The sequence below is a fragment of the Narcine bancroftii genome, chromosome 3 (genome assembly GCF_036971445.1).
Source record: "Narcine bancroftii isolate sNarBan1 chromosome 3, sNarBan1.hap1, whole genome shotgun sequence".
NCBI classification, from domain to species: Eukaryota; Metazoa; Chordata; class Chondrichthyes; order Torpediniformes; family Narcinidae; genus Narcine; species Narcine bancroftii.
Window position 1 is genome coordinate 295717788 of NC_091471.1, and position 13345 is coordinate 295731132.

At 44.4% G+C, this 13345-nt stretch overlaps 1 protein-coding gene across 2 annotated transcripts in view; it reads right to left on the reverse strand.

The window, feature by feature from the left end:
* ncanb (neurocan b) overlaps positions 1-13345 on the reverse strand; it is a 173551-nt gene that overhangs the window by 25827 nt on the left and 134379 nt on the right. For both annotated transcript variants that reach the window (XM_069928553.1, XM_069928552.1), the window contains exons 9-10: positions 5616-6254; positions 1633-3639 (exon numbers count right to left, since the gene is read on the reverse strand). In XM_069928553.1, coding sequence (XP_069784654.1) covers positions 1633-3639; positions 5616-6254 — 2646 coding nt within the window. The remainder of the gene's footprint in view (positions 1-1632; positions 3640-5615; positions 6255-13345) is intronic.

Below are 13345 nucleotides of genomic sequence, written 5' to 3' on the forward strand. Positions count from 1 at the left end.
ATTTTGTTCTCTGCAGTCAGCAGGCTCCTAAATGAGCCCTTAACAGTACACTTGTGCTGCCTTTGCTTGGTGTTAATCCATCTTTCTTTTCATTGCAATCCTATACTCTTTACATGGCTGTATGAATGTAAGAGATAGGCTATTGGTCTGTTTGCAGGAGAATCCTCCTCATTATACCTGGTACTCTGTAGCAAATATACTTAAACTTAGCAAGCAGTCGAACTCTAATTCTGGAATTTGTTTTCCAAACCTCTCCATGCAACTTTCCTCTTTATCACCTACCTTATGGAATCACCCTGAGAATCAAATAAAAACTGCTGGAAAGTGTGAACAGCTCAGGCAGCATCTGTGGAAAGAGAAGCAGTTTACGTTTCACAGTCCCACACCGCCCTCCTGAAAAGATATTTCAGTTGTAGAGAAGGTGAGAGGAGGCTGCATTGAGCAAAGGAAATATCTCTGAAAGGGTGAAACTAACAGAGTAAGAATGGGTCAGAGACATTTTGTGCCTCTTTGTGAAAGTATGTTGCCTGCAGTGCCGTGGGCCAGTTCGGATCACTACACAATTGATTGAAGATCAATCCACAGGACTATTAGAGTGGCAGAGAGGATCACTGGAGTGTTCCCCCCATCCCCCTCCCTACCAACATGATCTATTGGGTTTGTAGTCCGAAGAGGGCGAGCAACTTCATTGCGGACCCCTTCCGCACTGCACACAGCATCGTTCAGCTACTTCCCATTGGCAAAGAGATACAGGAGGATCAGAACCAGCAGCACCAGGCTGAGGAACAGCTTCTTCCCATGATCAGTGAGAATACTGAACGGCCAAAAGGACTGCTCACACTAACCATCTGAGACTACCATATTTATTAATTTATTTGTACTTATGAATACTTGTCCTGCATATGTATTGTTTGTCTGTGAGTGTGTTATGTCTGGTTGTGTGTCTGCAGGTTTTGCACCGAGGATCGGAGAACACTGTTGCATCGGGTTGTACTTGTGTAATCAGAGGACAATAATCTAGACTTGACTTGATTCCCAAGGATGGTGCTGGGACTGAAATCTGTGTGGAGGCCGAGATGGGTGACTTAATAGATACACAAAAATTACACAGATGATGGAGTGAAAAGGAAGGGCCTTGAATGAGGAGACAAACACCAGTATGAGAGATTTAATGCAATCGGTCAACGGATTCAAGAGGAAATGACAAAAAAATGGGTCCCCCACACTCCTGAGGCTGGTGGAGGATCTGAAGAAAGGGGAGGCAGAACCCCTTCCCCACATTAAAGCAGTACCAAGATGTGGGCCAGTGTGGGAGGATGGGGTCAGGCTGCAGCTCTTCTCCAATTGGCCCAAGCATATGCACTGCATCGTATAATTTCAGGGACCTCCTATAGTTGGTTTCAAATTGCAAAACATTCACCAATCACCCTGTTCTGTGTTATTGTTAATTCCCTTCACATCCATTCTTCTCCCCATGAATCCCCACAGAAGGTAGCCTGTCCAATGGGCAGAAGTTCCACAGAATGATCACCCTCGAGCTGGGCTTCTGTTTGCGAGTGTGGACCTTTCCACATTATTAACAGCAATCAATAAATGATCTCACTGGTTGAGATGGAACATGGTGCCTCTCACCTGGTAATACAAAGACGGAATCCTCATTAGAGTCATTGAAACTCACAGGAGCTGGCGTGACTGCCCAAAACTCTGCATCGTGCCCTGAAGCAGAGCTGAGAAGGTCCTTGATGGTCAGTGTTTGTTCCGGCGCCCCAGAGCCCTCACCTTCATCAGATGACGATGGCAGCCTGGCTTCAGATGACCAGACCAGAGGCTGGTGCGTTGCTGATGGCACCCCATTCTCCATGTTGACTACCACTTCTACAAGGGATTCATGGGAAGAGGACTCTTCCTGATAAGACAAGGAGGGAAATGGAATGGAAGTGAAGATCTCAGGCCGTTCCCTGGAAGCAGAGCCCTCATCAGCTCTGTCCATCTTTCCCGTACTAGGAAGGGTAGCCTGATCCTCTGCTGAGCCCAACAACCTTGCAATGGCTGATGGTTCTGCTCTCACCTCCTTCGATGGCATTGACGCAAATTCCAATTGTGCATTTGTGTCTGCAGAGGTCACGATCTCTGCTGTGATTGGCTGAATCATTCCTCCTCTTTCTTGGTCACTGTGAGCGTCCATCTTGGCTGTAAGACTCATGCCAGAGGTTTCCACAGTGTCTGCTTGCCCTTTTACTGCTGCTGCACTTGTCTGAGTGGGCCACAATGGCGTTAAAGCTTTGAGGCTCATGGGCATGCTAGGCCCCCAGCCTAACAAGATGGATTTGTTTCCAAGCATCCGACTGCCTGGAGGCCGTGTTACTGGCTCAAAATGGTCAGTGTGAGCACCAGTCTGAGCTTCCTCGGGCAATTTCTGAGAGGTTGACAACAATCCAGTGTCCAAGCTACTTGTGACAGGCACATGCTTATCCTTGTTCCAGTCAGTCGCTCCCACTGTTGCCTGCTCCATCTCTGCCCATGTCGGCAGTGTGCTCATGTGAGGCACAACTGTTGCGTCAGTCTCTATCTCCGCTAACGGGATCACAGCCACAGACTGCAGACGGCTGAGATTTTGTGCTGCACCTAGAACATTCTTCACATCTGGCTGGCTTCCACCGAACTCCTCCAGGGACTCCGACTCCCTTTCTAATTTTGTCAAGTTTAACACCTCCAGGTTTACCATCACACTCTTCCATTCCTCTTCTGGATCCATGGTGTTGACTTCTGCCCTCAAAAGTAGAGGAGAGGTCACGCTTTGAAAGTTCTCCTCCACCACCTCTGTGGTGACCTGAAGCCCCTCTTCAAGGATATGCAGAGGTGCAAGAGCCCTTGTGAGTGCAGACACTGTCTCAGCTGCCACTGGCCCTGCTCCTGAGCCATCTGACTCCTGGACAGAAGAGGCCCGGCTCTGCTCTTCCTGCACCTTGCCTACTTCCTCACCACTTCCTCCCAGCTCAAGATTCTCAGCAGACGGAAGCATCGATGATGTAGGCTGCTTAGTGGAAGAGAACAACAGATTGGAGAGCTCACCGCTGGTAGAGTCTACAGCACCTGGAGGCAGCACTGCACGGGGAACATCAGGCAGAGTTAACATCTCCCTCCCATTGCACTCCATGCCACAGTTCTGCCCACGCTCAACTACCTCTCTCAGCACTGGAGATGGGAATGTGCTCTGCTGCTTTGCCCCTGCGTCCATGCTGACGGGCTGAGGATTATCTTCCATCCCCTTGTTGTTGTCAGCCTCTGAGTCCTTGTTCAATGCTGAAAGATATTCCAGATCCTCTTTGAGAATTGTCTGTCCAGAAGCTTCTGTGGCAACTTCTACTGGCATGCCAGATGTATGGCTGGAGACTTCCTCTGTGCCATGGCTTGTGTCACTCACTTGTGCAGCGATCAGTGGAGACTCCCTCCCTCCGCTTCCACCATCGGCTTTAACCGTAGCCGCCCTGGGCAGCTCTCCACCTTCCGTCCAATGCTCCTCACCAGCTCTTTTGATTTTTGCCCCATCAGTTTTCTCCTTGCTGAGTGATTGATTGGTCTCTTCATGACCCTCTTCGGCCACGGGTTCTGCAGTCCCATACTCCATTCTACTCTCCTCTGTAGGGAAAACAGAGACCAGAACATTAGCCACAAACACATACCACACAGGTTCAGAAACAGCAGCACCTGTAACCCATCCACCTAAGATCATGCAATAAGCTCACCACCTCCACACCAGGAGCACAAGGGGAGCAGACACAGGGGACACCACATCCTACTGCTTCCCCTCCAACTCATGCCATCCTATCTTACACAATATGCCAGTCCTTCATCACTGGGCCTTAATGTTCTCACAAATTAGAAATTTAATGCCTCCACCTCTCTTCCCTCCACTCAACCCCTATCTCTGTAGCACCAGTAACCCAGGACATTGAGCTGTCAGTCCTGCCCCTCCCTCGACCATGATTCTGTCCTTGCTGCTCTGCCTTCTTTGCCGGGTTTCTTGCATTAGCATAAATTTAGTTTAGATTTTCAGACCTTCCACACACCATCCTTCTCCTGTCAGTCCTGAACTGTTTGGCGTTAACTTCTATATGTACGTCAACTTTCCATCCACCATGTTACTGTTTTGGGTCCTACACCACACGCCAGCCTAGTTCTAATCTTGCCAATATGTTACCTCAGATACTAGGAGCTCCTGCTTTCGGCAGTGACTTTTGCTGAGACATCTCATCAAATGCCTCAAGATCACTGCAGTGCATCCACCAGCTCTGTTCTATCCACGGCATGGTGCTTCACCCCAGATGCTGACATTCTCATTGCTGAGCTACCACATTTTGGATGATGCCTTCCAACATTTGTCCCAAAGCAGATGTTAATCTCACTGCCTTATAGTTTCCTCCTGAATAAAGAGTTACATTTGAATTTACCCCAACCTGAGGATTTTTGGAAAATTTAAACCAATGCATCTCACCAGACATTTTCCAGACCTCAGCCCATCAGAAGTCAGGAGTTTGTCAGTCACTGGAGCCAGGGGATTGTCAGTCAAAGGAGCCAGGAGTTTGTCAGTCTCAGGAACTGGGGGGTTGTCAGTCATGGGAGCCGGGGGCTTGTCAGTCACAGAAGCCGGGGGCTTGTCAGTCACAGGAGCCTGGGGCTTGTCAGTCACGGGAGCCGGGGGCTTGTCAGTCACAGGAGCCGAGGGCTTGTCAGTCATGGGAGTCAGGGGTTTATCCGTCTCAGGAGCTGAGGGCTTGTCAGTCACAGGAGCCGGGGGCTTATCAGTCACAGGAGCCGGGGGCTTGTCAGTCACAGAAGTCGTGGGCTTGTCAGTCACAGGAGCTAGGAGCTGGGTGCTTGTTCGTCACAGGAGCCAAGGTGTTCTTAGTCACAGGAGCAGGGGGATTGTCAGTCACAGGAGCCAGGGGCTTGTCAGTCACGAGAGTCGGGGGCTTATCCGTCTCAGGAGCTGAGGGCTTGACAGGCACAGGAGTCAGGGGCTTGTCAGTTACAGGAGCCAGGGGCTTGCCCATCACAGGAGCTGGGTGCTTGTCAGTCACAGCTGCAGCAACTGCCCTGAGAAGCTCACTCTCTCCCTTGCAGTCCCCAGCTGGCAGCTGTTTCTGGGATGCGACACGTTCTATGCCATGAAGACCTGCCATCTCCTTGCCCACCATTCAGTGTGGATTAGCACAGATGAGGTTACTGATTCCAGATATTCACCTCTCTTTGTGGAAAAACCTGCCCCAAAGATCCCTTTAAATTTCTCCCTCTCATCTTTAACCCATACCCTCTAGTTCGAGACACCTCTGTTCTGGGACCTCGTGTTACCCTCTAGCCTCCCACATTCCAGAGAGAATAATCACAGACTATCCAATCTGTCCACATAACCACAGCCCTCCATTCCAGGCAACATCCAGGTGAGTCTCTACTGCTATCACTTCCTTTCTGTATTGTGGTGACTAGAATGGTGTTCAGTACTCCAAGAGTGGTCTAACTAATGGTTTATACAACATTGATGAGAGGATGAATGGAGGGGATGAGGAAAGGAAGGAGAGGAATAAGAGAGGAATGGATGTGAGAGGGGAGGCTACCTTTAGGATTGGTTGGTTCCGTTAGGGTAAAAGCACCCGAGCTCTCTCCTGTCCACTCCTCCAGAAACAGTCGGCCTGCAACCTCCACAGGTCCTGTGGCAAAGCTTCTGCTCTCCATTGAGGTTGGTGGTGGACCACCAAGTTTTCTATTAAGATCCACATACACTGGTCTGGTTACCACACTTCCCTGGAACTGCTCCCATTTGGTGGTTTCCCCAGCTGTGGTCTGCTTCTCCAACCGAGGCAGCTCGTTAGATTCCTTGATGTCCCAGGACATGATGGGTGGCGGGTCAGCCACTCTATCCTCAGGCCATGGACTGCTGACTGCAAGGTTCAGTGTCTGTCGAGTCGGTCTGGCTGAGATAGACCTGGGAGTTTGGTGTGATGCCTGTGTTGTGGGACTGTCCTGGTCTCCTGGCCCCTCTTCCTCATAGCTCTGGAACTCCCCAGAGTGGCCTGCCTGATCCGGAGCAGGCCGTAGACCTTGCTGTGTGGATGGCTTCAGGTGATGGGACCACTTTCTCCGTGGAAATTGCCAAGACGTGGAGACAAGGCTGGAGTCCCCTCCACTGCCTTCCGCTACTGCAGGTTGCTGTTGTCCGTGAATCCCTGTGAGACTGCTCCTCAAGCCATCAGCAGCTGCGGAGCAGAAGCAGAAACAACTGGATTAATGGCTGGACATCAGCAGCCAGATAACCAATAGAAGCAGAGGAGGCCATTCAGCCCTTTGTGCCTAGCCTGATATTCAATAAGAATGTCCACGTCCTTCTCCCTGGGTGAATACTGCTGAGAAGAATTCATTAGGATCTGGTTCCATGCACAAACTACTATTCTGGTCCCTGAGGGGTCCACTCCTTCCCTCACCAGCTTCTTGCTTCCAATATACCTCGCAAAAAGTTTTAGGATTCTCCTTAAGCCTGCTTACCTTGGTCATTTCTTGCTTCTTTTTAACCCTCCTAATTTCTTTTTCTCTCCTGAAGACACAACAAGCCTGCAACAACATGATCAATCCCAATTTCTGCGCCTGACATACAACTTCTATATTTTCATTGATCAGCCCTTCAATAACTTTTAAGAACCAGAGCTCCCTAATCTTACCATCTTTGTCTCTTACATCTGCAGGGACATGCTGGATCTGAACTCTTCATGCTGGATCTGAACTCTTCATGCTGGATCTGAACTCTTTAATGTCTCCCACTGATCAGATGTTGCTTTTCCAACAGCAGCTACTCCACTCCCTCTCTCCCTCACCTTTCTCAGACTATTGAAATCTGCCTTCTACCAGTTAGAGCCCGGATTCGAGGAACAACTTTATCCTTTCCCATGACCTCCTTGAAACTGACTGAACTCTGGTCACTGTTCCCTAAGGTTCCTGCACAGACACTTCTATCACTTGTCCGTGTATATTCGTTCAGATGAGGTGGAGGACAGCCCCCTGCCTCGTAAAACTTTACATGTGCCTCAAAAAAAATCTCTTGGATGCATTTTAAAAATTCCACCCTAACTGAGCCTTGTACATTAAGGTAATCCCAGTCAATAATGGGAAAGTCAAGATCCTCATGACTGAAACCTTCAAATGCAAATCAAATACTGCAAATGCAAAATCATAGACCTGAAAACACAGCAGGTCAGGCAGATTCTACAGAGAAATAATGTATCAGGTCACTGGCCTTCATGGAAACCCCGGCAATTAGTTTCTAAGGAGATGTTGTTGAATGAAACAACCTGAATGAACTCACTTTTCCTTTTGAACCCATAGTTGGAGGAAGGCGAGGGGTCCACTTATCAATGGCACCACAGGAAAGAACAAAAGACTTACTAATGTGACATTGAAATGACTTCCTAGGTAGCAAAGAAACACACAAAATGCTGGTGGAACTCAATGGGTCAGGCAGCAAAAGGCAGGCGCTAAATGAAGGGTCTGGGCCCAATGTCAACCACTGCCTTCCATGCATGCTGCCTGATCTGATGAGTTCCTCCAGTATTTTCTGTTTTTCCAATTTTCCACCATCTGCAGTCTCTCTTGTTTATTTTTTAAAGTTGTGATGGTTTTGCAAAGCTTCGTTAATCTAGTTTTACATAAATGTCTTTCTCACAAGGTGGTGAGATGAGCGTGAAACAAAATTACAAACAGCAACTCCAAGGAATCACTCCAGTCACAACAAAAATAATCAAATGGTACCAACTGAAACATTGGCCCAAGGCAGTCCAGTTAACCCGACCTCCCAGACATTCTTTGATATCTGAAGTGAGCAGAGATCATTCAGACGGTCCCTTCAGCCACTTCATGATCTTTCTGCCAATACACACCAATCCCGCTTGCAAGTATTAGGTTCATAACCTACCGTGCCTTGCCTATCCTTTAAATGTTTTGATGTGTCCCTCACTTCCTCTGGAAGCAAGTTCTAACATCAACCACTGTGTAAAAACCTACCCTTTAAATCCCCTTTAAACATCCTTCCTTTCCCCTGAACATGTGCTCTCTTATTTTTGACACTGCTATCAGGGAAAGAGATTCTGACTACACTGGGCAACAAAGGTTTTGCTACCAGAACACTTTTGGGTGGATTTTGTGGATTTTGGGCTGCTGATCATGGAAATCACCTTAAAAATTTCCTATTGGACAAGTAAAAAGAATAAAGTAGCCAAATTTATAGTTAAATCAATGCAGGAAATGAAACTTATGGATATATGGAGGAGGCAACACCCAAGAGAGAAGGGATTTTCATATTATTCAAGTAGACACAAAACTTACTCAAAGATTGATATGTTTTTGTTGTCAGCCCATATTCAAGGGAGAGTTAGAAAAACTTAGTATAAAGCTAGACTACTATCAGATCATTCACCCCTATTATTAGCAATAGAACTGGAGGACACACCACCAAGAACATATAAATGGAGGCTAAACTCCATGCTACTTAAAAGACATGAATTTAGGGAGTTTATTGAATGCCAAATTAAAACATATTTTGAATTAAACACAGGATCAGTGAAAGACAAATTTATAATATGGGATGCAATAAAAGCCTTCATTAGAGGGCAGATAATAAGTTATGAAACTAAGATGAAAGAGGACTACAATCGGGAAATAGAGCAGTTGGAAAGGGAGATAGTAAGTACAGAAAAGGAACTAGTAAAAAGGGATGATATAATGAAAAGGAGAGAATTGGCGGACAAACAGAATAAAATATGAAACATTACAAACGTGCAAGGTGGAGAAGAACATATTGAAAACAAAGCAAAAGTATTACGAACTGGGAGAAAAAACACATAAAATATTAGCCTAGCAACTTAAAACAGAACAGACTAAAAGAACGATACTGGTATCAAGGAAAAAGGACAAACAAATTACATATAATCCAACAGAGATTAATGAAAATTTTAAGGAATTTTATGAACAATTGTATCAAACTGAGAATGAGGGGAAAGATGACAAAATAGAGGAATTTTTAACTAAAATTGAATTGCCGGAATTGCAAGAAGAGGAACAAAATAAACTGATAAAACCATTTGAAATAGAGGAAATACAGGATATATTAAAAAAGCTCACAAACAATAAAACACCAGGAGAGGATGGATTTCCAATGGAATTCTACAAAACATTTAAAGAGTTATTAATTCCTCCTCTTCTGGAAGTAATGAACCAGAAAGAAGAAATACAAAACTTCCCAGATTCATGTAAGACAGCAATAATTACAGTAATACCAAAGACGGGGAAGGATCCATTAACACCAGCATCATTTTGACCAATATCTCTACTTAATTCAGATTATAAGATAATAGCAAAATTATTAGCATACAGATTGGCCGGTTGTACTTATTAATCTAATCCACGCAGTTTAAGGAAATAAGAAACCAACAGTGGCTGTTACTCTAAATGCAGAAAAAGCCTTTGACAGAGTAGAGTGGAATTACTTATTTAAAGTATTACAGAAGTTCAATCTACCAGAAAAAAATATAAATTGGATTAAAGCATTGTATAATGGACCGTTGGTGAAGATAACAGTAAATGGATGTGGAAATTAAGTAGGTCAACGAGACAGGAATGTCCACTATCCCCCTCATTGTTCACCTGAGCAATAGAACCTTTGGCAGAACTGATAAGAATAGAAAATAAAATAAAAGGGATAAAAATAAAGGAGAAGGAGTATAAAATCAGCTTATTTGCAGATGACATCAATAGTATACTTAACAGAACCAGAGGTATCAGTAAAAGAATTACATAAGAAATTGAAGGAATATGGAGAAATATCAGGGTACAAGATCAACGCAAATAAAAGTGAAGTGATGCCAATGAGTAACACTGATTATACAGAATTTAAAAAAGAATCACCATATAAATGGCAAGCACAAGCAATCCGATACCTAGGGATCAGGTTAGATAATAACTTAAGCCACTTGTACAAACTAAATTATCAGCCACTAATAAAGAATTTGCAGGAAGACTTAGAACATTGGAAAGAATTACCGCTAACTTTGATAAGGAGGGTAAACTGCATTAAAATGAACGTGTTCCCGAGGATACAATACTTATTTCAAACGTTACCAATTCCTTTAACAGAAATTTTTTTTATGGAACTAAAGAAAATAATAAGGAAATTCTTGTGGAAAAGGAGGAATTCAAGGGTAGCATTAGATAAATTAGCAGAGAGGTATAATCAAGGTGGTTTGCAGTTACCAAATTTTAAAAATTATTATAGAGCCACATAATTAAGATATTTATCAGATTTTTACCAGACAAGGGAAAAACCAGACTGGACTAAGATAGAACTAGATAAAATAGGGGTAAAGGTACCGGAACATATACTTTATAAGTGGGATGAAAAGCTGGTGCAATATAAAAACTCACCAGTACTGCATCATTTACTTAATCGATGGAAGAAGATCCACAGATCCACTTAGAAAGGAATAAAACGAATGATCAAATACCAAAATTACTATTGACGCAAAATCCGCTAATCCCTTTTACAATAGACAACCTTTCCTTTAGAGAATGGGAGAGAAAAGGAATCAAAAGATAGAAAATTGTTTTTTGGGAAATAATTTATTAACATTTGAACAGTTGAAGTACAAATATGGAATAACTCATGGTACAATGTTTGCATATCATCAATTGAAAGCTTATTTAAAGGATAAATTGGGAAACAGCCTGAGATTACCTGAAGGAAGCAGCTTTGATAATTAAAAGATTTATAACCAACATGTACATCAAGCTGCAAGATAAGGAAAATGAAATAAACTATAAACCTAAGCAGAAGTGGGAAAAGGATCTAAACATAAAGATAAAAAATGAAGTATGGGAAAAGTTATGTTCTGGAACTCTGAAAAATACAATAAACACAAGATTACATATGATACAGTATAATTGGTTACACAGGTTATATATCACTCCTCAAAAATTAAAAAAATGGGATTCAACATTATCAGATAGATGTTTTCGCTGTAAGAAGGAAATGGGAACACTACATGCAACTTGGGTATGTACAAAAGTAAATACGTTTTGGGAAGAATTAAATCAGATACTAAATAAAATTACAAAAAATAACATACAAAAAAAACCAGAGATTTTTTTTTTAAGTAACATAAGAAGTAGAGAATTAGGCCTCAAATTGGATAAGGTGCAAAAAAAAAATTCATTATGATAGCCTTAGCAATAGCAAAAAAATGTATAATGTCAACTTGGAAAATGGAAGGGACCATGAGTATACAGCAATGGTACATTGCAACCATTGAAAAGCGATATCAGGGCAACTGGAATCCATCAATGCAGAACAACTATTGTTGGACACTAACATGAGAGGCATCAGATGCTGAGTACAAACAAAAATCAATAGCAAAACATTCTTTAAGTCAGTTGAACTAATGCAATATGTCAGCATCATTATGTGATTAAATGTGTTAAATTCAATAAAAGTTAATTTAATGTTTCTCCAACTGCCTACGCGATACAACAAATCTGAAATTATCTTTGTGTTCAGCTTGAAGTTGTCCATCATAATCCCCAATTCTTTTTTAAGGAAGAAAACCTTTTGAAAAATAATTGTTGCCCAGTGTTATCAATCCCACCGATGCCTCCTACAATCTTATATCTCATCATCAGGTCTCCCTTAGCTTCCTTCACCCAAGGGAAAACAAGACCAGCCTGTTTAATCTCACTTCATAACTAATGTCCTTCAATTCTGGCAACATCTTCTGGAATCTGAAAAAATGCTGGAGAAACTCAGCAGGTCAACAGTGCCTTTATGTAGCAAATATGAAGATACATCACCAACATTTCAGGCTTGAGCCCTTCATCAAGGTGTGGGGGAACATGAGAGATGTATGAACAAAGGGGGGGAAGGGGGGTGGTGAGGGTAGGAGATGATAGGTGGAGGGGGGAACACCGCAGGGTGGTGAGAGGAGCCTAGGCTAGGTGGAGAGAGAAAGGAAGTAGGAACTGGAATAACTAGATGTGGGGGGGGGGGGTAAGTGGGAAAAATCAAGTTGAGTAGTGGAATGCTGTGAACTCAATATTCATGCCCTAGGGTTGGAGGGTGCCCAGACAAAAAATGAGGTGTTGTTCCTCCAATCTGTGGGTGGTCAGGGTGGGGTAGTGTGAAAGGCCATGGACAGATATGTGAGCTTGAGAGTGTGACTCAGAATTGAAATGATTGGCTACGGGAAGGTCGCTTTTGTTACGGATGGAGAGGAGGTGCTAAGTGAAGCAATCTCCTAATCTGCAACTGGCTTCTCCGATGTAAAGAAGGCCACAAAGGGTGCACCGGATGCAGTAAATGAGTTCTTTGGAGGTACAGTGTTGCTTCACCTGGAAAGTCTGTTTGGGACCTCGGATCGTGGTGAGGAGGAGGTGTGGGTGCAGGTATTGCACCTCCTATACCTGAACACCGAAATCTGCCGATTGTCGCAACCATGGCGGGGTCTCAGTGATCAAGGGTCACAAGCCCTTCTGCTGCTGGAGGGATTGCATGTGTGCCAAGAGGCAGCGAGTCATGGCAGCACAGGAGGCTCTCCGCCGGCAGTGAGCGCAAGAAGAGAACAATGCCAGGGAGTTGCAGTACATGTATGCCAGAGGAGGGTTGCTGAAGCCGGGCTAGCCATAGCAGCGGCTGCCGCAGCTGCCAACGGCATCCTCCCAGCATCGAGGACCAGCTTGTCACCCTACAAAATCTTTGGAGCCGGCTACCAGAAACAGCGGGAATATAAGTGAGAAACTGTCATAATCATTTGAAGACTATTCACCTGTTAACACAGTTTGTGGGAAAGTTACTTTCTTACCACTGATTAATTGTTTAGGTTCTTGTTCATGATTTCTCAGCTTGTTTGGTTTGAATAATTTATTAGACTATTTCTGACACCGTTCACAACTGCTATGCAAAGGCTGCAGTCAAGATATCAATAATCCAATTTGGATTCTGCAGTTGCAACTTTTTCATCTTTATATTGTTGGTTTAACGTTTCCAATCTTAACTCCAAAATCAACTCATCAACCAGCATTCTATGTAACTGGTATCACTCCACTATCCACCCTTCCTCCCCGCGTCTGCACCTGGGGCCAGGGAAGATTTCTGCGGTCTCCCATCCAGTCTGAGCAGCCCGGCGACCTCTCCCTGCTCAGCGGGATGGGGACAGGGATCTCTTCTTGCCCAGCAGGACAAGGGATGCTGACCACTCCACGCCCACTGGGATGGGGGATAGACCCACCACTTTTGTTGAAATTTTGTTGAAATTGT